We start from the raw sequence: 27661 nt of genomic DNA, 5'->3' as shown, positions 1-27661 counted from the left end.
TGTGCTGAAGGCCTCAGTTACACTGAGGGCCATGCTAGCCTGGGTTTTGCTGGGTAGTTGCTGCAATCACTCTGACAGAGGTTTCCTTCTTATCTTCCAAGTTGTGCTTGGTTATTCCTGGGTTTGGAGGTGTGGACATGGCTTCCATTGAACCAAACCCAGGCACCCAGAAGACTGTTCTTGGAAGACTGGGACTCATTCACTCTGGCATGACATTACCTTAACTTTGCTGCTGCCTCTTCTGACTCATGGATCTTCCAAGTTAGATTGGACTGCAGAATTGATTCATGGGTCTTTGGGTGGGTTCTGCCTCTCTAAAATTTGGTTTGAGTCATATTACAGTTTTGGGAATATTTTGGAAGAGACCTAGGAATTCCTGCCTTCATACCACCATCTTGGCTCCACCCCCCCATCTCCCAATGTTGTGATAATGAGGGAAGAGTTAAAATGAGACTAATTCTTTTCCTCACTGAAAAAGTCTACATATCATGATTATTTTACCCTGACCCTCTGACTCTACTACTTGACACCTTGATATGCTAATTAATTGCAACTAGGTGATATAGTAGATAGAGCACCAGCCCTGGAGTCATGTTTTCTCTCCCAGTATGTGTTTTTGTTAAGTGAAAAGTATTAGAGGATCCTATTTCAAATCTGGCCTCAGTCATTTGACCCTTACTAGTCACTTGATCTTGGATGAGTCACTTAACCCTAATTGCCTCACATCTAAGGATATCTCCAGTTATCCTGTTCCATATTTCTGGTCACTGGATCCAGATGGCTCCACAGGAGAAAGAGGCTATTAACTTAGCACAACAACCACCTCATTCAAATCCAATTCACTTAACTTATCATGGCATTATGTCCCTGATGTCTTGGTCTTCTTTTAGAATGAAGGACAAACCTTATCAAAGTGTAAGATATAAAATAAATCCATGTAAATCATCAACATTCTTATATATTATCAACAAAGACTAGAAGCAAGACATATAAAGTGAAATTCCATTTAAAATAACCATAGACAATATAAAATACTTGAGAATTTCCTTCCCAGATAAACTCATAATATAATTTTGACACAAATAACATCATATCTAAACAATTGGAGAAACATGAATTTCTCATGGTAGGCCAAGCCAATGTAATAAAAGTGACAATTCTACTTAAATTAATTTACTTATTTAGTGTCACACCAATCAAACTACCAAAAATTATTTAAAGAGTTAGAAAAATAATATAATTCATATGGAATAACAAAAAGTAAAGAATATCAAGAGAATCAGTGAAAAAAAATGTGAAGAAAGGTGACCTAGCAGTACCTGATCTCAAATTGTCTTACAAAGTGGCAATCATCAAAACAGTTGATGCTATTAAGAAATAGAGAACTGGATCAAAAGGACAGATTATATATACAATATAGAGAAGTAAATAAGTATAGTAATCTAGTGTTTGATAAAGCTCAAACATTTTAGCTTTTAAAATTGCTGGGGAAATTGAACAGCAGTTTGGTAAAAACTAGGTACAGACCAACATAACATATCAGATGGTCATCTACCTGGGAATCAGTGTAGCTTCAGAAAGAGCTGAGAAACAATTGCTCTGGTGTTTGTTGCCCTATAACTTCAGGAGAAAGACACAGATTAGAAAAGAGGTCTCTACACAATGTATGTCAATCTGACCAAGGTGTTTGATATTTTTAGTTATGAGGGCTTATAGAATTTTATGTCAAAATTTGGGTACATGGAATATTGTATAACAGTATTATACATAAATTTCATGAGGGCAGGATTGCCTAAGTTCTGGATAATGGATGATACTCTCATGCTTTCTATCACAAAAGAAGGGAAGCAAGTCTGTGTGCTGGTTTCCATGCTTTTTAGTATGATGTTTTCAGCAGTGTTGTCAGATGCCTTCAATGAATATAAACACAACATCAAGATCAACTTGATGGATAATTGTTTTCCTTGAAAAGACTCTAAGTTTCTGATAAAGGTCTCATTTCCAAAATATATAGAGAACTGAGTCAAATTTATAAGAATACAAGTTATTCCCCAGTTGATAAATATTCAAAGGATATGAATAGGCAGTTCTCAGATAAAGTTATATATGGTTATATGAGAAAATGATCTAAATCATTATTGATTAGAGAAATTTAAATTAAAACAACTCTGAGATACCTCCTTACTCCTGTCAGATTGGTCAATATGACAAAAAAGTTAATGATTGATGTTGGAAGGGATGTGGGAAAACTGGACCACTAATGCCTTATTGGTAGCGTTGTGAGCATTTTTGGAGCTATGCCCAAAGGACAATAAAGCTGTGTGCCCTTTGATTCAGCCATACCACTACTAGGTCTATATCCCAAAGAGATCATGTACAAAATTATTTATAACATCTCTTTTTGTAGTGGCAAAGACTTGGAAATTGATGAGATGACCATCAATTGGGGAATGGTTGAACAATGTCTCTGGAATATGATTGTGACAGAATATTATTGTACTTTAAGAAATGACAAACAGGATGGTTTCAGAAAAACCTAGGAAGATTTATATGAACTGAATGAAAGTGAAATGAGCAGAACTAGGAAAAATACCAATGATCAACTATGGATGACTTGGTTATTTTCAGCAATACAATGATCCTGGACAATTCCAATGAACTCATATTGAAATATGCTATCTACCTCCAGAGAAACAACTGGGGGACTCCAAATGCAGATCTAATTATATTTTAAAATTTTTCTTTATTTTTTCTTGTTTGTGTTTTCTTTTGTAACACAGTTAATATGGAAATATGTTTTGCATGACCTCACATTTATAATCATAGCAAATCATTTAGGTTGGGGAGAAAGGGGATTTAAAATAAAAAAAAAATCAAAAAATTTTTTACACATAATTGTGGGAAAAAAAGAGTTAAAAAATGATTCCAGGGTTTTATTATTGAAATCACTGGAATAGTACTGCTAGAAATAAAGAAGTTAAGAAGGGTTTTCTGCCTTAGATTGAACATGTGAATTCACATTTGAATATACTGAATATAACATATGACAGTAAGGTATTCCAGCAGAAATAATAAATTACATTTTTAATAGTTATCTCATACTTAAGAATATTATTCTCAGATCTCATTAACTATGATGCACATACACACACACACACTTATATATGCACAACTGAGAAATCAAGAAATTATGAGAGATTTATCTTAAATCATGTAACAACTTTAATTTATAGGATTATGCAGTAGCAGTTCTATATAGACCAGGAAGGTGGTAGAGTAGAAATTTTAAAGTTACTCATATAGTCTTATCACCAACTTAAATTAGGTAGTCTGTCAGAATTGATGGCAGGGGTTCCGGAGCCAAGATGGTGACAAGAAGGAATCGAGTCTTAGGCGCTCTCTGATAAAACTTGAAACTAAGGACTCTAACTAAACTTTCGAGAGACAGAACCCACAAAGGGATCCAGTGAGGCAGTTCTCCTACTCAAGGTAACCTGGAAAAGAGCAGAAAGGCTCTGCTCCCCCGGGTAGGAGGGGTGGCTCGCCAGAGCGAAAAAACTTCAGCTTCCTGGAGGCAGCCCCAGGGTGATGGGAGCTACAGCTCACAGCAGTGGGGGAGTCTCCTGAACTGCACCCCGGGTAGCACTGGGTACAAAGTGGGGGAACAGCAGGGGACCTCTGCCAGAGTGAGCACATGGAGCCCAGCCCTTAGGGCACACAGCAAGCAGCTTGGTCTTTCTGCAGCCCAGATACAGAAACAGAAGCAGGAGGAGCCAGTAAGCAGGAACCCATTGAGCTGAGGGAGGGAAGTGAAGAGAGACTGCAGAGCTCTGTCTTCTGCCTCTGGAACAGGACTCTGGGGCTCTGACCACATTCAGATCCTGATCCCAGTCTAGGCCCCCCCATAGAACAGCAGCCCCCCCACCTCAGCCCCATGGCAGAGGGGGGGCGCTTATGGTCATTCACAGAGCAGGAGGGAGGACAGAGCCTCACACAATGAGACCCTTGTGGGAGTGTCCCAAAAGCTCAGGAAGCACCCCAAAACCAGGCCCAGGCTGGGAAAATGAGTAAGCAGAGAAACAAAAGGAAGACTATTGAGAAATATTTTGCAAATGAGCCCAAGAAGGATCAAAATACTCAGTCTGAAGATGAGGAAGCACAAGCTCCTGCATCTAAAGACTCCAAGAAAAACAGAAATTGGGCTCAGGCCATGACAGAGCTCAAAAAAGGCTTTGAAAATCAAATGAGGGAGTTGGAAGAAAAACTGGGAAAAGAAATGAGAGAGATGCAGGAAAAACATGAAAATGAAGTCAGCAGCTTAGTCAAGGAAATCCAAAACAATGCTGAAGAAAATAGCATGCTAAAAACCAGCTTAGGTCAAATGGATAAAAAAATTCAAAAAGTTATTGAGGAGAAGAATGCCTTAAAAAGCAAAACTGGCCAGATGGAAAAAAGAGATAAGAAAACTCTCTGGGGAGAACAAATCCTTCAGACAAAGAATAGATTTCAGGGAGATTGATGAGTTTACCAGAAATCAGGAATCAATACTTCAAAACCAAAAAAAATGAAAAATTAGAAGAGAATGTGAAATATCTCATTGAAAAAACAACTGATATGGAAAACAGACTTAGAAAAAGATAATTTAAAAATTATCGGAATACCTGAAAGTCATGATCAAGAAAAAGAGCCTTGACATCATTTTCAAAGAATTACTACAGGAAAATTGCCCTGATATTCTAGAAGCAGAGGGCAAAATAGAAATGGAGAGAATCCACTGATCCGCCCGAGAAAGAGATCCCAAAAAACCAACCCCTAGGAATATTATAGGCAAGTTCCAGAACTCCCAAGTCAAAGAGAAAATATTACAAGCAGCCAGAAGGACACAGTTCAAATATCATGGAGCTGCAGTCAGGATCACACAGGACTTAGCAGCAACTACACTGGAAGCTCCTATGGCTTGGAATATAATATACCGGAAGGCAAAAGAGCTTAGAATGCAGCCAAGAATGAACTACCCAGCAAGGCTGAATGTCCTCTTCCAGGGAAAAAGATGGACTTTCAATGAACTAGGGGAATTTCAAATGTTCCTTTTGGAATGGCCAGAGCTGGACAGAAGGTTTGATCTTCAGATACAGGATTCAGGTGAAGCATGGAGATTGGAGGAGAGGGGGAAAATATGAGGGACTTAATGATTAAGAACTGCATGTATTCCTGCATAGAAAAATGACACTGATAATACTCATATGAACCTTCTCAATTAATAGAGCAGGTAGAAGGACCTTTTATAGTTGAAGCACAGGAGAAAGCTGAATTCTAAGATAAAATATGGTGTAAAAATGGAGTCAATAGAAAAAAAGGGAAATGTAATGGGAGAAAGAAAAAGGAGAGGGGGAATAGGCCAAGATATTTCATATAATAAGTTTTTTTTCTTTATTACAATGAGCTATTGCAATGATATGGAAGGGGGGAGGCAAGGGGGAATGAGAGAACCTTTGCTCTCATCAGAGGTGGCTAGGAGAGGAAACAGCATATATATACTCAATGGGGTATAGGCATCTGGAGTAAGAAGGAGGGGGAGTAGGGGGAAGGGGTGGGGATGTGAATAAAGGAGGAGAGGATGGACCACGGGGGCAGAGTGGCCAGATATAACACATTTTCTTTTTTACTTCTTGCAAGGGGCTGGGATTGGATGGCCTGTCCTGGACCATAGAGCCAGGTGGATTCTGGGCCTAAGGGGTGGTATGGGGGCTCAGGGCTTTTTGGCCCCAGGACCAGGGATCTGTCTGCTGTGTCACTCAGCGACCCTACAGCAGAGTCAGAGTGAAAGGAGAGAGAAAATATAGTACATGGTAGTGGAGAAATAAGAAAGGAGGGAGTTGTGATCAGCAATGGCAACGTTGGAAAAATATGGAAGTAACTTTTGTGATGGACTTATCATAAAGAATGCGATCCACCCATGACAGAGTTGTTGGTGTTGGAACAAAAACTGAAGTACATATTTTATTATTATTTGGGGGAGGATGCAGGGCAAATGGGGCTGGGTGGCCTGGCTGGGGCCACATAGCAAGGTGATCTTTGGGTGTCTGAGGCCGACCTTGGACCCGGGTGCTCCTGGCTCAAGGGCCAATGCTCTATCTGCCACCCAGCCACTCCTACTATGATTGCTATTTTATTTTATTTTGGGTCTTTTTTTTTCTTCTTTTTGGTTTTTGCAGGGCAGTGGGGATCAGGTGGCTTGCATGTCACACAGCTGGGTGATTGTTGGGTCTATGGGGCTGGATGTGGGCTCGGGTGCTTGTGGCTCCAGGGCTGGTGCTTCGTCCATTGCGCCACCTGGCCATACCTACAATTATTACTATTATGTTTTTTTTAATTTTAATTTTTTTTGTCTCCCCTTCACTTTATCGCCCAAGCAAGTCTATATTCATTGGGGGGGTATTTTGTTTACTCTTAAACAAAATTTTATTAATATAAAAAAACATTTGTACAAAATGAGAATTAAAAAATAAAAATAAAACAAAAAAAGGAATACATAAAATTAAAAAAAATGAATTGATGGCACGGAGAGAAAAAGATAAATTTGATTTCTGTTTCAGATTCCTACTTGGACAGCTGGAGGTGGGAGCTAAGGAGCAAATTTGTTTATACTCAGGAGCCACAGTTTGAGAGACATGAGAAGGATGAATTTTGGGAACACCTCTAGTATATTCTAGGCTTTTCTTTTCACTGAGTTGGGGGAGTGGGATTTCTCTTGAGTTCCCCCTTAGAATCAATAAAGTAGCCCTTTAGTATCCCATTCCTGGTATCTAGGTAGAGATCTAGCATAGAGATAATGTTGTTCCTCCCCTTTCCCTTAAATCAGTCCTAATTTGTCTTCTCATCTCCACTTGCAATATTATCACTTGAAACATATGCAAGACAATTATGCTTTCTATGTTGGAAATAAGTGTTATACTAAATTGTTCTACCCTCTTGAATTCATCTCTCTTGTTGGGAATGGGTTCCTTTCTAATAGAGGTCTGCAGTTTTTTAGTGAGGAGTTTCAGTAGCCACTGGCCCAGAAAGATAATGCAAATTCCAAAATAACTTTCTGAAAAAGTGAATTTTCAGATCAAAACTGACATGACTACCAAAAGGTTTACATGTGTTTTTGGTTCTTTACCTAGAGGAATTTTTTCACCAAGTGACATATTAGAAATGTGGACATTTTTATACCATTGATCTGGGAGGGAATGAAGGGATTGGATTCATTTCCTCTGAATCAATCAATTCTTTCTGTATAGGAAAAAAAGCAGTCTGTTATAAGCAGTCAATTTGTCTTTCATTCTATTTTGTCATCTTTCTCCTTCTCTCTCTCTCTTTTCCTCATTCTGAAACATCTGCCCACATCTTATTTAAATAATGGCTATCTAGTGTGAAACACATGAAGTTCAATTTATAACCTGAAGGTCTTTTGCCTGAAAGTTAGAAATTGCATTGTTTTTTGGAAAGAAAGGCAAAAGGTAACATGCAGTGGAAACAGCATTGCACTTCACATAAGGAAATTTGGGATCTAGTCCTGGTCTTGTAACATCATTTAACCTTTGTGAGTCTAGGTTTCCTAATCTATAAAAAATGGAAGGAAGATTAAATAATTTCTCAGTTACTTCTGTTTGAAAAATTCATTGATATAATACACATGTGGTAAATGATGGCACAATATCATTTTGTAAGGGAAATGGTCCATGTAGTACCAAAAAAACCTTATTGTCCATAATACAACTGTCTCAGTCATTAATAACTTGGAGCAATTTCATTTTCGTTACTTCATTAAACCTCAGTTTTCTCATCTTTAAAAGACGTCTTCTAGGCCTTAGTTGCATAATTTCTATGGGATTTGAATTAAGATAACACATATGACATTTTGGAAGTTGTAAAGCTCTAAATCAGTGTACCACAATCAGTCAAAAAAAATCTATTAAGCACTATGCTAAATTCTGGGAATACAAAAAGCAACAAAAGACTGCACTTGTACTCAAGGAGTATATAATCTAATACAAATCATGCAAACCAAAATATAAAAGCTTAGTATACTTAATATATATATATATATATATGTATGTATATATATATATATATATATATATATACATACATACATACTTAGTATACTTAGGAAATAAGTATAGAGGGAAAGCATTAGAATTAAGGAAAGGTTTCCTATAAAATGTGGGATTTTAGTTTGGATTTAAATAAAACCACGGAAGCTAACAGTCAGATGTGAGAAAGGAGAACATTCCAGGCATGGGAGACATGTGCCCAGAGTCAAGAAATCTTTGATCTTGAAATCGCAAGGAGGCCAGTGTCACTTGATCAGAGTACATGAAGGGACAAGTAGTCTGAAAGTTAAGAGAGAACCAGATTATGAAAAACTTTCAATTCAAAGCAGAGGATTTTGTTTTTGATCCTGGAAATGATAGGAATACACATGATTTTACTGAGTAGGGATGACACTGTCAGACCTACATTTTAGGAAAAATTACTTTGGTGTCTAAATGGAGGAGTTATTGAATTGGAGAGTGACAGACAGGCTGACATACCAACAGGCTATTGCAATACGACAGACAGTGTCCAACAAAAGAAGGAGACCTTTTTGAGAAATGTTGTAAAGGTGAAATTGAAAGTAAAATATTTCTTTAAAAAAAGGTGAAATTGATGGTCTTTGACAACAGATTAGAAACATGATTATTAATTTGTTATAGGATGAGAATTCATAAAAGCCAAAGAAAAAAGAAATTGAACATCACACTATAAAATTCACTGTTCTGTTTTTATCTAAAGGAAAAAAAATCCAGTTTTAGCAATGTATTATGATGAAAATTAAGGTCCCTTGGAGAAAAGACATTTAAATGGTTTGTAAAACTTAAGCAATTAGTTTTTTCTTTAAGATCAAACTTCAGATAAATTTCTGTATTACATAGATATATATATAGAATACAAATAATCCATGTATAGATATTTGCATCTATATACATACATATACATAGAATGTATAAATGCTATTTGTTGAACAGGATTAGAAAATCATAATTGTCTAAGAAAATTTCTAGCCAAAAGTTTATTAACTTAAGGAAGAAATTCAGTTAAAGTTAATCAAATAATCTGCTATAGAATAGAAAAAATTAGAACTATAAATATATGTATATAAATATATATATATATACATAAGAAAAAATTAGAAATTTAAGGAATTGAATATTGTTGGTAAATGAAACTTTATTATGTGCTGTGGTAAGCAAAGCTCTTTGGAAGACAGGGAGAAGTACTAAAAAGAGAAACACATATCCCCTTTAATTATATTATATAATGCAACTTCTGAAACTTTCAAAAAGGATGGAAATCTTGAGTCTTAAATGAATGTTTAATAGAGGAAATTGATACTTGGAACACAAAGATATGAATTTCATTTGTCTGAAAAAAAAGCCCAAGGTAGGAAGTTGTTTTAAGGTTATGCTTCAGAATATTTTTCCTATGAAATGTTTTAGTTAAAGCAGTTCTGACATAGAATATTATATCTACTTTAAATTCCTAGATTTTAGTAAGTTTATGCAATCTTCCCTATATTATGTCATGATGTAGTCATAAGACTGAGCATGTAGGCATTTCATAGTTGTATGACAGAATGTTTTCCTATTAATTTAATTTTTATTTCTGAAACCATGATCCAATCAGTTATGCTAAGTTATTTCTCTGAGAAGGGCTGTCTCATACTTATTGTGGCATCACTTCCTATCCCAGTAATGTTTGGGACCAAAATGTTCCTCCTTGACCATCATATCCTGCACATTATAATCACTATTAAATTCCTTCAGGTCAAGGATCACTACATTACTCCATTATTCAATCAACTCCAGTGATTCTTGTTGCCTCCAGGATCAAATAGAGAATCCTGCATTTTAAAAGGTCATATGCACCTGGCTTCTTCTATCTTTCCATTCATCTTATATCTTACTTGCATCTATCTAGTCTGTAATGCTTGATGTTTTTTAAATAAGACAATCTATCTCTTGAGTCTATGTTTTTTTCACCAGTTGTCCTTTATACCTGGAATTCTCTTCATCTTTGACTTTGCTTCCTGACTTTCCTGGATTCCTTCAGGGTGCACATAAAATCCTACCTGCAAAAAATCATTCTTAATCCTTCTTAATGGTAATGTTTTCCTTTTGAAATTGTCTCCAATTTTTCCTGTAAATGTCTTGTTGTGATATAGCTGTGTTTGCACTCTGTTTCCCTCATTAGCTTGTGATATTCTTGAGGAAGGGGACTGTTTTTAATATTTTTATATCCCCAGTATTGCTATTCAGATAGTAGTAATATTTATTATTGATCTATTGATCTACCATAACTGCATTCTCCATAGCAAACTGAGTAGCCTTTAGCAACTGAGACTGCTTCCTGATTTTGTCATCAATTAGGGATTCTGTTTATTTTATGTTATATCAGTTGATGTTTGTGTGTATATGTGTGTGTGTGTAAAATTAATATTGAGTTGTTTTAGTGTCTTGGTGAAAGTAAATTGAATCTTCATTGGGTAAAAATAAAGAGTTCAAAGTCTAAGTTCTTTAAAAGAGAAAACTGTATTTCCAACAATGCTTATGTATACAACGAGAAATAGAATAAAACAATTAAGCCCAAATAATTAAACCCAAAGTCAATATCACTTAAAAACTTCCTAAAGTATTTTGATTGCCTTCTCTATTTTGAGCTATGTAACTTTATTATATTGAAGGCATTTAAAATGATGGTTGAACTGAATTTCAGGGGATGCTGAAGGACATCTATTTGTGGAAATATATGTGAGAAGCCCGTTGATGGGTAGAGAAATTATATCTACATGATTTTCCTGCTTCTGGTAAACAAATCTCTTCAACTTATTACACCTCACTAATCTTATATTTACATATTGACTGATTCATTGGTTGGCGAATTCAGGTAACAAGGGTTAGTAAATTTAAAACTATGTTTTTTGTTATGTTTTTAGCTTCTACTATATGTTGAAATAGTATAGAATGCTAGTTTTTTGGTAATAGTGGTGATGATGATGGGGAGTATTGTTGGCATTTATAAAGCATTTTACGGTTTGCAAAGCATTATACTTATCTCATTTGAGTGTCATAATAACCTCTGAGGGATGTGTTACCATTATCCCAATTTACAAATGAGGAGACTGAATCAGAGAAGTTGTAATTTGCTTAGAGTCTTGCAATAAGTATCTGAGGCAGGATTTGAATTCAAGCCTTCTTGACTCCATATCTAGCACTCTATCCACTAAGACACTTAAACTACTATAATGGTATTTAATATTTAAGTAATACTGAAAAGTTTTCAATGTGCCAAACATACGTGATTTTATTTGGCCATAACAACTCTGTGAAGAAGGTACTTATGATATTTTACACATGAGTAAAAAGAGGCTCAGAAAATTTAAATTGCCTTTGTACCATCATACCACTAGTGTCAGAGGCATAGTTTAAACTCCAGTTCTTCTTTTCTTTAGGTTCAACACTGAAGTACTATCCCATTCCATTTTCATTAAAATATATGGTATATGAAATAATTAAATTTGAATTATATTTTAAATACAACTTTAAATTCATGTTGTGAACAATGACATTCATTCCATTCTAGTATTCCTTTCAACCTAAAATTTAGGGGTTTTTTTGTTTGCTTGTTTTTTTTAGTTTTTGCAAGGCAATGGGGTTAAGTGGCTTGCCCAAGGCCACACAGCTAGTAATTATTATGTGTCTGAGGCCAGATTTGAACTCAGGTACTCCTGACTCTAGGGCCAGTGCTCTATCCACTGTGCCACCTAGCTGCCCCTAAAATTTAGGGGTTTTTTTGGTAGATTTTTTCAAGGCAATGGGGTTAAGTGGCTTGCCCAAGGCCACATGGCTAGGTAATTATAAAATGTCTGAGGTTGGATTTGAACCCAGGTACTCCTGACTCCAAAGCCAGTGCTCTATTCACTGCACCACCTAGCCACCCCTAAAATTTAGTTTTTTAAAAGTTGAATGACTTGCCTTAAAATTTGTTGCCTCGTTGTCTTTGGAGGGTGGACTATCATTTGCTGGTTATGTTATTGTATCTTGGGTTGGTTGGATGACATGGAAACTAATGTATGTTGAACTCTCAAATTTTTTAATTCTAAATTATTGCTTTGTCCTTATTAAATTCTATTTTATGTTTCTTTTGATCATTTTGAACCACTCCTTTACCCTTATTTACTTTTAGCTATTTTTCAAATGTATTGCACTCTTTTGTGATGTACTCATGGAATTTTCTTAGCAAAGAATGGAATGGTTTGCCATTTCCTTCTACAGCTCATTTTACAGAGCAGGAAAATGAGGCAAACAGGTTGAATGACTTGCCCAGGAATATAAAACTAGTAAATGCCTGAAGTCAAGTTTGAATTCAGGCCTTCTTGCCTCTAGGCCCAGGACTCTATCCACTGTGATATCTAACTGCTCTTGCAATTATTAGAATGTAACAAATATGAGGGTAGGGAATTATTTTTTTGATTTTTTGTTTTTCTTGGAATGAGCAGTTTCTCACATATATAACTAGTGTCTTTCACAGAACTTGTACCTAGATTTCCTGACAATGATGTTATTCTAGCCTACCATGCTGACATTTTACTGGCAAGGAGTATATATAATTATTATTTATTGAATTGGATAATTCTTTACAAAAAAATTTCACTTAAAATGAGAAAAATGTGAATATTATCAATACATTTGATATAAATGAAGTATTCCTAGAGAGTAATAGTCTTGACATCAAGATTTTTTCCAGTGTATCTAAGCAAAGATTGTAAATCAATATTTACAAAACATTTTTAAAAGATATACACAGATCTCAACGTCACAGTGTATATACTATACAAAGTTTACACTCACCTGGGCAAAGAGCAATATTGCAAGGTTTATGATGAGTTTCAGGTCCTTCACATGGTCTTCCCCCATACTGGGGAGGGATACATGATCGTGTTCTAGTTCTTTGGCCTCGACCACATGTAAATGAACACAAACTCCAAGGCGACCACTCTTCCCAAACTCCATGTACTGTAATAAAGTAAAAAGAATTTAACAACAAAAGAAGGTAATAAAGTCAAATAAGAAAAAAAGGTAAGAAACCTAAAAAATTAATCTATTTCCCTGAAACCATATTCAATATTCTTAATTGTTGGAAACAATTATTGAGCATGTTGGAAAATTAATATTTTCTCTATATCTGAATATTTTGAATTTTGAGCTATAATATTTTTAATGGGTTATATGTATAGAGATAATTTCTTTTGCTAGAAAGCTTTTTAGAGCACTTATTTCTGTTTTAAGGTAATTAGCACAGTAAAGCTAGAAGCATAATGATCAATTTTTGCTAATCTAATCACAATAAGTTAAACTTTGCTTCACTTATTATCCTAGATTGAGCCTTAATGGACTTTTGAGGTCGTTTATCCCAGTCTTTCTCTCTTATAATGTGGAGACTGAGAACCAAGAGAAGGAGGCTGGAAAAGAAAAAAGAAGTGGGGAAGAGGAAAAGGAAGAAGAGAAGAAGGGGGAAAAAGAACAAGAAAAAGAAGAAGAGAAAGGAAAAAAGGGAAAGGGAGAGGGAGAGGGAGGGAGGGAGGGAGGGACAGAGAGAGAGAGAGAGAGAGAGAGAGAGAGAGAGAGAGAGAGAGAGAGAGAGAGAGAGAGAGAGAGAGAGAGAGAAAGGAAAGTAAGAAGGAAGGAAGAAATGAAGAAAGGGACAAAGAAATGAAAGAAGGAAGAAAGGAAGAAAGAAAAAAATTCTTGTGCTTCTAAATCTGAAAATTGTCTAGTACATTTAATCAATGCACAGTTTAAAAAATGGGACTTGAGTGAGAGGTCTTAATTAGTCTTCAATCTATCTGTTATATTTGTGGAAGCTGATCAGACTGACCATATAATTGTAAACTCCCAACTTGAATGTTTGCTGTTTATAGATAGCTTTAGTTAACTAAGATATAATACAGTGAAACAGAAAGCTATACTATTTGAAAATTTGGAAGTCAGTATAAAACGAAGCCATCAGTTTTTGAATTTTGTGATTTCAAATTTTATAAAATTTCTTTCAATGATATTTTCCTTTAAAAAATGAATATCCTCATGCAATAATCAGGGACAATTTTAGGCAATCTGTGATGGAGAATACCATCTGTATACATAGAAAGAACTGTGGAGTTTAAACAAAGACCAAAGACTATTACCTTCAATTTTTTAAAAAACCTCAAGGATATGTTTTTCCTCTCAATACATTCAATTTTGATCAATTCATAGCAAGACAATAATGTAAAGATGATCAGATTGCCTTCTGTGGGGGGAGAAGGGGGAGAGAAGGATGGGTGGAGGAAAAAGGGTAAAATTCAAAGCCTTACCCAAAAATGATAAGTAGAAGCTGCTATTATATGTAATTGGAAAATAAATAAAATATTTATATAATAAAAAAAGAAGAGAAAAAAATGAGTGTGCTCTTAAAGTAGAAAAATGGAGGATATATTATAAGCTCCTTTTGAAGATATTGTTTCAATCATTGTATCTAAATTTCTCATGCCTAACATATCATGGATCATATAAGTGCTTAATAAATAAATGTTAATTGATTACTTAAGAAAAATAAAACAGATATAATGCTGATGGGAAAAATTAACCATATTTTAGTCTATGTAAAACTTTCCTAAAGTGTAACAAAAAGTGTAAATGAGTACTATAAAGTTACAAATTCAGAAAACAATAACTTTTTAAACTAATTACATAACTATTCATCTTCTTTGCTTTAAATATTTTTTTCTATGGATCACTTGAAGTCTACAATTTCCTATTCAGAAGGGTCAACTTTGAATAAAAATGAAGTTAGATTTTCTAGAATTTTAAAATGATAGGGAAGTCTGAGATCATTTTAAGGTAAGGGACAAAAAACTACAACTAGAGAATGGTACAATCCCTGCAAAGCCTGTTCTTGTGAGTTCAATGCTTTTTCTGCTCCATTAGATGGCCCTGGAAATAAATATTATATGGTTTAACCAAGGCAGTAGGTAAAGCAAGGCAGTATGTAAAGCAAAACAAAACAGTGAAAATGAATCATTTTTCATCATTCCCCTTGGCAATGCAAATAACCTCTAACATCACCATTTCATAAAGTGAAGCAAGGAATAGTTAACTAACTTGTCTACTTTGTACAATATTATGTAATTTCTTTAAACACCAAACATATTTTGGATAGGCATAATTTAACTAATCAGGTAATGGTTTTTAGCTCTTTTGTCTCTTTGCAAATGTGATATTTGAGTATAGAAAAATTATACCATTTCAAGCAAGATTTAAATGGAAGAATTCATTTGGAATCATTGCTTTCATTAAAAATTAGCTTGAAAGGAAAGTATACATAATGAGTTTGGAAAATATCAAAACAAAATAATTACATGTGAAATATTCCATAATAACCATAAAACATTTATGTAAATATGCTAAAATATCATTTGAAAGCATCACTCTTACCTAGGAGAGTATTAAAATATTTATTCTTAATATATAAATAAATCAAATTACCATGATATAAAATGTCATTCAGGATTGAAAAAGCAAAAGAAGGAAAAATACAGGCCTGCTTTTTCATTATTTTCTACTCTATTTTTCTGTATGTTTATAAAGTAAAAATGCTTTTGCCAGTATTAACATCATATAATAAAACATAATAAATAAAATGATTGTATCTGGGGGAAATTTTCTCTTTTATTCTCCATTTTCTTTTTTATTCCAGAAATATAATGAAAGATTTAAAAAATGAATAGAGAATGGAGAATTATATTTTCAAGTTTTCTGACAGATTTTCTCTTTTGTCTAGGTGAAAGACAGTATCTCATGTCTTTTGGTTGAACTAAATTAACATACCTGAGTGTTATCACATGGGCTGGACAACATAACCTAATTATGCTTTCCAATCCAACCTCTATTTTACTTATAGCCAGGTTTCCTTTTCTTCCCCTATAGAAACTTTTACTATAAGTATGCCAAGATAGAATCTTTCATTTTTTTTTAACAAGGCAAGGGGGTTAAGTGACTTGCTCAAGGTCACATAGATAGATGATTATTAAGTGTCTGAAACTGGATTTGAACTCAGATCCTTCTGACTCAAGGGCCAGTGCTCTATCCATTGCACTACGTAGTTGCCCCACAAGTTTCCTTTTGAGGATAATAACCTGGGTCTCAGCATAAGTTTAAAGAAGGAACCTCATATTCTTTTGAAAGAAAATCATATTCTGAATAACTCTTTGATTGTAAATCCTCTTGTGTCTGTTAATTTAATATTATCTTTCAGATTATTAGTGCTCAAATTTTTCTTTTCTTCATAAGAAATTAATTTGATTCAGCTATTGGGTTAGAGTTATAGTAAAAACCAATTTTAAACATAGGCAAAATAGTTCATTATTTATGGTGTATTCAAGGAGCAAAAAAGGGCTCTTTATCTACAAATATCTCCCCCACTGTATCCATAACCCTTTTGATTGTCAATGATAGGAACTGAATCTTCAATTTCATTCTTTGCAGTGCAGAATCTTAGTTATTTCCCAGATCAATGAGATGTTAAATGCTTTGCTTAGAGTCACATAGCCAGGGTAAGAAGTAAAACCTAAAAAAACCCAAGTCTTTCTTGTTTCAATGTTGCCAATGCCTTTAATATTGAAGGACAATGTTAAATGGAGCTGATACTAAGGAAATCACCATTATCATCCTTATTTTGTGCCTTTTATCAAATGTGTTTATTGTAACTATTCAGCAAACCTACTGTAGTCCTAAGAAAATGGTATGTTGAACATGTAAATTCTGATGATGAGAGTGGTATGGGAGATTGTGGAGGTCTAGAATTTCTGATATTACCTGTAGTGTATAACTAAGCAGTTAGACACCAATATGATGGTGGTGGATCCTTAAACTAATGGATGTCAAAATGAGGGATTGTACCAAAAAAGTCATTACAGCTTCCACAATTTTGCCTTGGGTCTGTCTTTGACTTATAGTTAATGTTTAGTTGGCAAGAAATTCAATGCACTCTTTTTTTTTTTAAATTGGACATGGGATTTCATTAGTATAGGGAGCTGTCAGTGAGAAATTCTTTCTACTGATGCTGATCAGCTGTTGGATTTCAACTTATATTTTTAGTGAGTTGACTGGGGCACTGAAAGATTAAATGATTTGTTCTTAGTCACACAGAAAACGTGTGTCAGAGTTAGGATTTGAACATAGATTTTCTTGACTATGAGGCCAATTCTCTGTCTAATACATTCTGCTGCTTTTCATGAATCCTAAATGCAGTTATACATTAGTCTGGCAGATTATTTGATATGTGTATATATATTCTCACTCTCTCTCTCTCTCTCTCTCTCTCTCTCTCTCTCTCTCTCTCTCTCTCACACACACACACAAACTTAATTCATAAAAGTAAGAATTCCTAAATATTAACCACAAATTTGCTGTGTTGTCACAAAGCATACACTATTAACTGTTCATTTCAATTTCTCAGCTTCTCAAATTTCCTCATTTTGAAACTCCATTTCTATTATTATTTCTGCATACTTCTCCTATCCCATCCTATTTAGTGCCATCTACTATTCATTTAGTTTCTGTGGTGATTCCTGCTTCCTTTTTTTTTTTTTGGTCTTTTGTTTCCTTTTTGTAATGGTACTACTTTTTTTTGTCCTTCACCTGTTCTGTCTGTTCTTTTAAAATTGTATCAATTACCTTTCACCATTTTTCTTTACATTCTTTTATCTTCTTCCTCTTCTATTCTTTTTTTTTGCAAGGCAGTGGGGTTAAGTGGCTTGCCCAATGCCACCCAGCTAGGGAATTATTAAGTGTCTGAGGCTGGATTTGAACTGACTCCAGGGCCAGTGCTCTATCCACTGTGCCACCTAGCCTCCCCCTTCTATTCTTTGTATTCTTTTTCTTTCCACGTTCTACATACTCACTCTGTCAATGCTTTCTTATATCCTTAGAACTTTTCATTTTTACATTTATCTTGTCTGTGCATAGACACTTATTTGTTGTCCCTCTAATTGGAACATAATTTTCTTGAGGGCAGGAATTGTGGGTTGGGTTTTTTGTTTGTTTTTGTTTTATATCTTTCTTCAGTCTGCAATTCAGAGCTTGACATAGCAAGTGCCAATAACACTTAATACATTCTCATTGATTGTCTGACTGATTTTTTTAATTTATTCTTTCCCAACTATTTTTTACCAGTTCTTTCCACCTTCTCCTCATCCTGTTCTCTAATGTCTTATACAATCACTTCTTCTTACTGGTAAAGGTATCTCATTCTATTCAGCTGTGGTTGTTTATCTCATAGCGATTCTTCTTACTTGCAAAGTTGTTTTCTAGGATCGGAAGCTCCTTTGGGAACATCCATTCATTTAAGTGCTCCATATTTCTGTAGTGTTCATTCCTACCTCTCCCTACTCAAAGGAAGAAACCCTCAGGGACCCCAAGATATAAAACCATACTGGTGTCCCCAGGAAACCTACAAAATTGCAAACTGTAACAAGTCATATGTTTAGAGGGGGAGTAGGTAAAACTCCATGTTCCTTTGTGCACCCAAACAACTGCAGTTTGCAATAAAGGGGCTTTTTATGGCATCAGTGGTACTAGATCCTAGATTTATAGTTAGGATCTTTCCAGGTGAGAATGAAATTCTCCACAGAGAATGAAATGCAAACTGGTGGTTGCCAATAAATATCAGAGAGAAGGGAAGAGAAGAGAAGGAAGGAAAAGGAAAGAGAAGTAGAGGGAAAAGGTGAGGAAGGGGCAGAGATGGAGAGAAAGGAAGGGAGAGGGAGGGAGGGAAGGAGAGAGAGAGAGCAAAAGAAGAAAGAGAGTAGAAAAGAAAGAGAAAGGAGATTAAGATGAAGATTTGTGCAGTTTTGCTAGTGCACCAGAAAATGCTGATTTGCAGTGAACTGTTCGACACTTGCCTTTAGTGAGAAAAGAATAATATTCTGTTTCAATTGGATCAAAACATTTCCTATTTCTTCAAAGATTATATCTAATGTCCAAAGCAATGGAGAATTCAAAAGAGGGTAGTCATTTCAAATTTTATATTAAACTGAAATATGAAATAGAATCTCTAGTTCACAGAGAGTAATTGAGTATAGAGAATCAAATGTAAACATTGTACATGCAAGCAAGTAAGAGTTTGAGATAAATTGAAAAAGTCCCTGAAAATTATAATTGTTTTTACTTATAAGGTTATGATAACTTTTGTGGCAATTGTGGAGAATGCATGGCTCCAAAGGCTTGCTTTAAATAATAACAATTTGTTTCATGTTCCTGCTTCTTTAGTAAATTATGTTTTTCTCTTCCAAAATCATTCAATGGGATATTTTTCCTCATCTTTTATTCCTGAAAAATAAAACTTTATAAATAAACATCTAATAAAAACACATATTTATATCTAGAAGTAGCATTTGAAAAATTGCTTATATAGTTATTTTGCCTGCTATGAAAATAGAAATAATCACATACATAATGAAATTTCCCAGATGAATAAGAATTACACTTATACATGCTAATTAAAATGTCTATAGTCCATTCATGTGAAAATAACCGAATGTTTCAAATGCTTAGCAAGACACAATTCAATAACATCCACAATTGTATTTTCTGCTAACACTACCTGGACAGAGGGCAGTGTTATTGCAAACCCTTGATTCTCTTAATGGGCCGCTGCAGTGTGTCCCGTAAGGTGATACACAAGCTCTGGTTCGCACCTGCGACCCTTGACCACAAGTAACTGAACATGAACTCCACTGGGACCACTCTTCCACACCAGATTCACCTGTACACAAGACAACAAATAAAAATGAATACTGCCTTGAGTAAGAATATAAAACATTCTAAGTAACCAACCTTATGGCATGTAAGCATAATTTAAAGGCAACAGTATGACAATAAATGCTTGAAAGGGCCCATGGGGAAAAAGTGTTTAGTGAAATAATGAAGTAAAAATTGGGATGCACAAAGAACTGATGCAAAAACTGACTTTGAGTCCAACCTTGCTAGTAATGCTTTTTTTCATAAAACACCACTGCACTATGGACATTAAAAGAAAAAGAATCAGTTAACATTTTATATAATAGAAGATAAATTGGTTTTTATTCTATCTAAAAATCTTTAAATAGATATGAAATAATATGGGGGAACTAAATGCTATTTAAACATGGTCGATTCCCATTCCTAACTCTTGGAATATTCAAGCCATGGATAATTTTGTCCTATTAATTTGTGTTACAGTGCACCTGAACAATTATTCATTGTTTCCAAAAAAAGGCCAAGAGTCCACTTTGACATTTGGAAATGAAGTTATGCTTGCTATTATGATTATTAATAAAAGCTATTTTTACAACATGGTGCTTTCCCCATGATCTAAACTAGTTTAGTGACTCTGACTCAGACTGGATGAAAATTTTTCCTGTATTTGCATCCTAATGCTAAAAAAATGACTTAACAATGGGCTTTTGATAAAATAAGGAAAATCTGGATCCTTTTCCTAAATAAAAAAAAATCACTTTTAGAGCATCTAGAGGTCTCTAAATAATTAATGAATTTGAGTTCTAAGGAAACAAAATCTAAAATACTGAAGATCATTACTTGAGCTCATGATTTCTTAGCCAAATATTCATAATGTATATTATGAATTTGATCTCAAAATGTAAAATTTTCTTGATCAGACATAATTACTATTTTCTTACTATTAGCAAATTATCAAGCTTTGACATTACCATAAATATTATTCTATTATAATAATTGAGGAATGATTTAAGCATGATTTTATTTTAAGTATTTCCACAGAGGTACTGATGATAATGAATTTTACATTGGTATGTATCATTTTAAATAAAAATATAAGAAGGGACAGTCAGGTGAATGCATATAGAATTAAATTGAACTAGTTTTTATGAGTCATCCTCTTGTCCTTCCTGTAACAAATCATATCAAAATATATGATGTAGAGCAACAGTCTCCCTCAGTTTATTTATTTTAATACAATTGTAACATTTGACTCTGATTTTATACAATAGACTAATTGATTATATTTAACTATGATTTTCTTGAGAACAGAAACTATATTTTGCCATTCTTTGTATACCTAGCATTTAGCAAAGTGGATGGCACAAAGTAGTCACTTAAATATTTATCAACTGACTGACTAGTTCAAATGACACTAAAACTCAAAACTTTTCTGCTTAGATATTCCTTACCATAAAAAACAACCTCATGCAGAATGTAAATTATAAACAGTAATGTTTCTCTGTTGTGGAACCGAGGGGAAAATATTTTTTAGGTACAAATTCAACCTTTAGAACATTTTGAACTTATATGTATGCTGACATTAAGGGTTTTAGGAAGTTATCAATTAAACACTGGGGAAATGTGTATAATTAGATTTTATAAAAAAAAACTGGGATACCTTTTGTCCCAAATTAAATTAAGCAATGATCTTTTTCTACCCTGGTACTATGAGGTCAGATATATTTGGTTTAATTGTACTTTCCAATGTAGCAGGTTAGAACCCCCAAGGCAGCTGCATACTTGTAAATTAAACATTGAAAGAAAAGACTGATATTTTGTGAATATTAAACAATTACATGTTAACTCTAAGTTCACTTTTGACAAAAATAAAGTTTCAATAATTGGGGATCAGTTATGAATGATCATGCAAAATTTTCTTAAAGGTTCTAAATGAGGTCAGAATGAACACCTATTTGTCCATGGAAATTAGCATTACCTTTTTCTTTTTCCTCCTTTCGAATTTTTAGTAATTCATTGACAAATTTTCCTCAATTGAAATCTTTTCTGAGGACTTATATTCATTTTCTATTGTTTCATGTATTCACTTTCAAACAAGACTTTTTTGTTTATACCAATGAGATGATACCTATAAAATGGCAGCTTGCCAAAAAGAAATGACTGCTTTGCTGTTAAAAATTCAGGTCAAAAAATTTTATTTGCTTCTGTGCCAGTGTTGTGACTTTATGAGCTTATGGAAAAAAATCATAGCTCTTAGGAAGATTAATAGAAGTGAAATTCATTAGATGATTGCCATGAAAGATTAAACACATTTTGAAAAAGAATGTTTTAAATAAAAAAGGGCTGTGGTTTTCACTTTTTTATGTAAATTACATTTTTGAAAGTAAGAAGAAAAAAATAATCCTTGTGAGGATCTTTATGGCACTTCATAAATATTAACAAATATTTATTTTGGTCCTCACAACATCCCTGTGAGGTAGGTAGTAAAAGCATCTATTACTATTTATTTATAAAGAAATGGAAACTTCGAGAAGTTAAGAAATAATTACATGAAAAATTTGTTTCTTTGATGATAGAGACCTTTAGAAGCAAGTTGAACATTTCAATTTGTTCATTCTATTGTGTCTGTGCATATGTTTACATAAGTATATATATATATATATATTTGCGTGTATACACATGTATTTTATAATATACTGGTATATACTATAATATTAGTCAGTATGTATATGCAGGAAGATTCTAAGAATAAAAGTTACAATTGGTCCAGATGGAAGACTAGTTATAGCTGAGCAAGTGAAAAGACTTGATGGTTGCAATCTAATCCCTTTGCCAGTCTTAACAATTGTTATCTATCAGCACACAAACTGTCCATGAGTAATTAGATTACATGGAGAACATATAGATAACTTTCTTATGCTTTAATGTGTACATTAGAAAGTAATATAGAATAATCATACTTTTAACTATGCTTATTTGATAAAATTGAATATCTCTGTTTGAAATCTCTGGTTTTTGAAGTTGACAGATCAAAATAATAGGACATAGCCATCAATGCCAGTACTCCTTTCTTTAAATCATAAACTTAGAACTTTGATTTTAAATCCTGGAGTTTTTCCCAAATTTTAAATAACATGGTTCATTAATGTTTTAGATGATTTATTTTGTCTCAATGTTGTAAAAAATTACCAGAATAGCTAAAAGAAAATTCATAATCTAGTGTCAAAAATTAAAAGTACCTTTTCTAGTCAAATTGTGAAGATGAAATATATCAATGTCATGAACTATTGTTTAATATTTAAAATAGTATCTGGTTTGATTTTTTGGGGAGCAGATGGGAGAAATTCAATAGGGATTCTAGACTTCTGATTTCAACAGCATAGTGAACTTCTGACAATGTGAAAACTCTCTACTAATTCGGATCAACTACAACTCTATAACTTGTAGTTTTAAAAAGTTCCCCAAGGAAATGAGGAATTGAGGCACTTTTGTCACACAGTCAATATTGTAACTCTAACCCAGACTTTCTTCACTCCAAGATTAGACCCCTGTCCATATATGTCAATAAGTCAAACAAATTAATCCATAGAACAGAAACTTCAGTACTTGACCCAACTTGACCGGTTATTTAATCATGGTTAAATGATTTGTATGGTAATATATACTATTTCTAAAAATTATCTCAATGAATGGAATAACCATGTCAGAATCAAGTCTTCTTATTTGTGAGGTGATAGATAACTTTATTTCATCATTAAGACACGAGTTTTATAAATATTATTTTTAAACTGAACACTTTCTAGAGAAGTTTCATAAAACATGCATGCAAATCTGTAATGCAAGATTCTCTACTGACTCCTATAGATCTCTATTGTCAAAGAGAAAAGTATATTTTAAATATTTCTGCAAACTACAAAATCTATTTAAAGAGTACAAAAATTCATATCATAACCATTTCAATTATTATTTTATATTTATAGCTATATTATGTTCTCAAAATAATGTAAATAAAAGAAAAATGTTCATGTCTCCAACCATTTTCTTTGCTTAAAAGATAAGTCGAAGGGAATATGAGATAATAAAACACTATATAGAATGTCTAATTGTGTGACACTTACCTGTGTAAGATCCACACTAACTCCCATATTGCCTAAAGGAATGATAATTTCAGGAAAATGTAAATGAAAATGATTATTAAAATATTTCCAATAGAGCTGATGTATGCTTTTTCACTTTATAGCTTTGCCAGTGTTGACTATCTCCTTTCCTGAGAAATGAATTTTATTGGTTAACAAAGCTTTCAATAAGTTCCAAAGCAATGTGATTTTTGAATTCTACTTTTATCTAATAGTAATTTTAATTCATGAATATGTATCCTGTTTATAGTTCTCCTGTATCTTTATGCATCAGTATATTGCATCAAATAATGACTTTTTCAATATAAAGTCCATCAACTCTAACACACAATGAATTTTTTTCAGATGTCTAACCATAAAGCTCATTGTATTTTTTGTGATATGAATAAGAATGTGAGGAAATATTTTAAAAATATCCTCTTGGTTCAATTATTAAGAATGTTTCATTAATTTTACAATCAAAGAGGTATAATATATTAGCTATAGTATAGTAACTAGAAAGTAACAATTAAGTAAACTAGAGATATTAGTAAATTTTTACTTTAAATACCATGGATATTTGATTTTAGTTGTCTGAATTCATAAGTTTTCCTTAAAAGTTGGATTTGTGGTTATGTATGCATTGCTTATGTGCTAGTAGCAAATAAATTATATATGTGTCTATTTAAATGTGTAGATGATATATATGCTTATGTACATATAAACACACATATATGTAGATATATACATGGATATATTAAAATAATATCTAAATTATGCTTATGTAATTTCTGATTTGCCCCAAATTGGTCTAAAAATAATTGGCCAGCTGTCATATACCCAAGCATATGAGAACTGCATTCTCAGGTTTCATAAATTCAATAAGTTGATCTCTTTTAAGTTATATTTTGTCCTGTAATTTGCCTGATACAAGAAAACATTCCCTGTAAATAGACACATGAGGCAAGTCAGTCTTTTCCCACCTCACATCCCAACAATTAGATCATATCACGATATAGGATTTCCCCTTCTCTTGAATATTCTTCCATGAAATTGTTCCTGGGATGATGGTGAGCACTCTTTGTCTTAGCCATTTCTTTAGATCCAAAGCGTTTCCAATAGATGGCCAGTGGTAAAAGTTCTCAAAGTCTTTTGTGAAGAATGGCAAATTTTAAGATGTCTAGACATTTACAAATGTATAGATAGACATTTCTTTAACTCACTTAGCAAAAGGCAAATATATTGTTTTGTTACCAGTGCCCATAAGTTTTGTTATGAACAAAGTAGTTTGTAGTAGTCTCTGTATTTGCAAGAAACTAAACTTAAGTTACTATTGTATATTGTTCTGAATATCAATCTTTCTCTTTTTTATTTCTGAATTTGAACTTGATGATATGTTTTTCTTTAAATTAAGTTCTCTAAAATAAATGCAGTTACCAGTTATCAAAAGCATACTTCAAAAATATTTTAAAAATCTATTTAATTCTAGGATCTGGTTAAACATATCTAAGATATGGAAACAATGGGAATATATTTATTCTTTCAGAATAATCATAATCATAAGCAACCAAGTCATCACTTCAGAAAGATCACCAATTTGCTTCAGACCATCTGCATCAATTGAGCAATAAACCCTTCTAGATTTCAATGGATAAAACCTCCATGGAGACAAAGATGTTCTAGTTTTCAAAATAAAGATGACAATTGAATATATTCATGACACATTTAAAAATAAAAACTTTTATCTAAGATGTGTCAGTTGCAGAGTCAGAATACTAGCTCATTTATTACAATGAGCCCTAAGGTGAACGTAAGGTTCAACAACATCTCTGTATATACAAACACAGACACTAAATATATGTGAAGCCATTATTTTCCTATTGTTTATAAAATACATGGCATTTTAATATATGAAAATACTTATGAGAAAGACAGTCATTTTATTGATATTTATTTTTCTTAATATTTAAGGTATCATACTACAAACAGACTGTCTTCTTTTACTTATTGGGTTTCCTTGAGAAAACATGATTTTAACCAAGGATATTGTAATTAATATTAAAATCACATAATTCTAATGAATAATTTCTATAAAATTTAAATAGTAAGTTAATATTTATTTCTGCATTGTTAGGCAACTGAAACCAGAACTTACAAAGAATTTGTTCAGTTCTGAATGCAACTTGGTTTAAATGTTTCAATATTAAAGTTTTCTAAAGTTAGTTCATCATTAAAAATATGGAATTTCATTGGCAAGAATTTCTTTTAAAATGTTTATGATGCATTTCAAGCAGATAACTAACATATCTAAATTATAATGTTCCAGTCCTAATATTCCATTCACATGCTATATTTTATTAACATTAAAATCTATTCTTATAGTTAAGTTGTTCATAGTGCATATATTTACTTGTTCTATTCAATTTCCAGCTACTTTATTTATGGACTTTAACTGGTGACAAAAAAAGGTTCAAAAAAAGTATCAGCTTCAAAACTGACAAATGTGCATCAAAAGATTATGAAAACATGCAGTGGTTTTTTAAAAATTAAATTAACAACAGTAAATAGGAAAATGTAACTAACGTATTACCAGTTTGTGCCATAAATTTAGCAGCATCAGCTTGTTCCTGAGGGACCCTTTTCTCATGAACAGATCGAGGTCGCTGACTTTTAATTGTATGATCTCCCATCATTCCAAATTCTAAAGACAGAATAAAGGTATATGAAAGCTTGTGTGTAGACATTTCTCAAAAGTTACATTACTGACTCATGCAATATGTACCTACAAATATCTAGAGACTCCTGATTAGGTTTACATTTACTTCACTTGCTAGACTGATCTCCTTCAAACAGATCTAATCTCTATGTCAGCAGAATTTCAAACATGAACAGATTTCAACAATAGAAACATCCATTGTAATGATACACATTAGAGTGTAAACCAACTAAATCAATGGAGACACTGAACTACTGGGAATATTGTTTTAAAGCAAATACATCATATAAATACAACCACACCATTAAATATTGCTATTCAGTGATAGAAATTTGATTATCTTACAGGGTGCTCACTTCTCTGAACATTAATCAACCTGATGAATTTGTCAGCATCCTTCTTTTAGTATGGGACTAGTGTCACACAGTTTTATTTACTGAGGAGAACAGTGAATTGATAGAATACTGTATAGTTTGTAGTGGCTCTTTCCCCATAGGTATAGAGACACTTGGTGCATTAAGAAGCTTAAGGGAAATGGAAGTTAGGGTTATCAGTCCCTTCAAAGTGATACAAACTTCATCCTATCCTCATTCTATCTCTACTCCCATCCCTTTCTGTGCCAAAATTCACCTTTTCTCAGTTTATAAACCATCTGGGGTGTAGAATTACAGAAGCCTGCTGTCACCAAATTATGTGGTTGCACTGGTTCTAGGCTAGATAATGGGGCAAATCTGTGTCTATTTCAATGTGACATATTTTTTCCTATATGGTAGGTAACAGATTGACTACTCATCAGATTGGCCCTTCTGTTCAACCTCCTTTTGGAGAATAATCTCATATATATGGAACTTTCAAAGGAAGCTATTCTTTGTGCCCATATGGTTGTTAGAAACCAATTTTAGTATTTCTAACACTTTAGGGCAATTTCAATAAGATTATGACAAAATATAATAAGGGATAGGCCAGAGGAA

The 27661-nt window shown here is 33.3% G+C and overlaps 1 protein-coding gene across 3 annotated transcripts in view; it reads right to left on the bottom strand.

Moving 5' to 3' along the window:
• The window catches only part of ADGRB3 (adhesion G protein-coupled receptor B3), a 909716-nt gene that overhangs the window by 506015 nt on the left and 376040 nt on the right, over nt 1-27661 (bottom strand). For all 3 annotated transcript variants that reach the window (XM_074237293.1, XM_074237296.1, XM_074237295.1), the window contains exons 4-6: nt 26565-26675; nt 19726-19887; nt 12936-13100 (exon numbers count right to left, since the gene is read on the bottom strand). In XM_074237293.1, the coding sequence (XP_074093394.1) occupies nt 12936-13100; nt 19726-19887; nt 26565-26675 (438 nt within the window). The remainder of the gene's footprint in view (nt 1-12935; nt 13101-19725; nt 19888-26564; nt 26676-27661) is intronic.

Source organism: Macrotis lagotis, chromosome 5, assembly GCF_037893015.1.
Source record: "Macrotis lagotis isolate mMagLag1 chromosome 5, bilby.v1.9.chrom.fasta, whole genome shotgun sequence".
NCBI classification, from domain to species: domain Eukaryota; kingdom Metazoa; phylum Chordata; class Mammalia; order Peramelemorphia; family Peramelidae; genus Macrotis; species Macrotis lagotis.
This window is presented reverse-complemented; position numbering and strand designations above follow the sequence as displayed.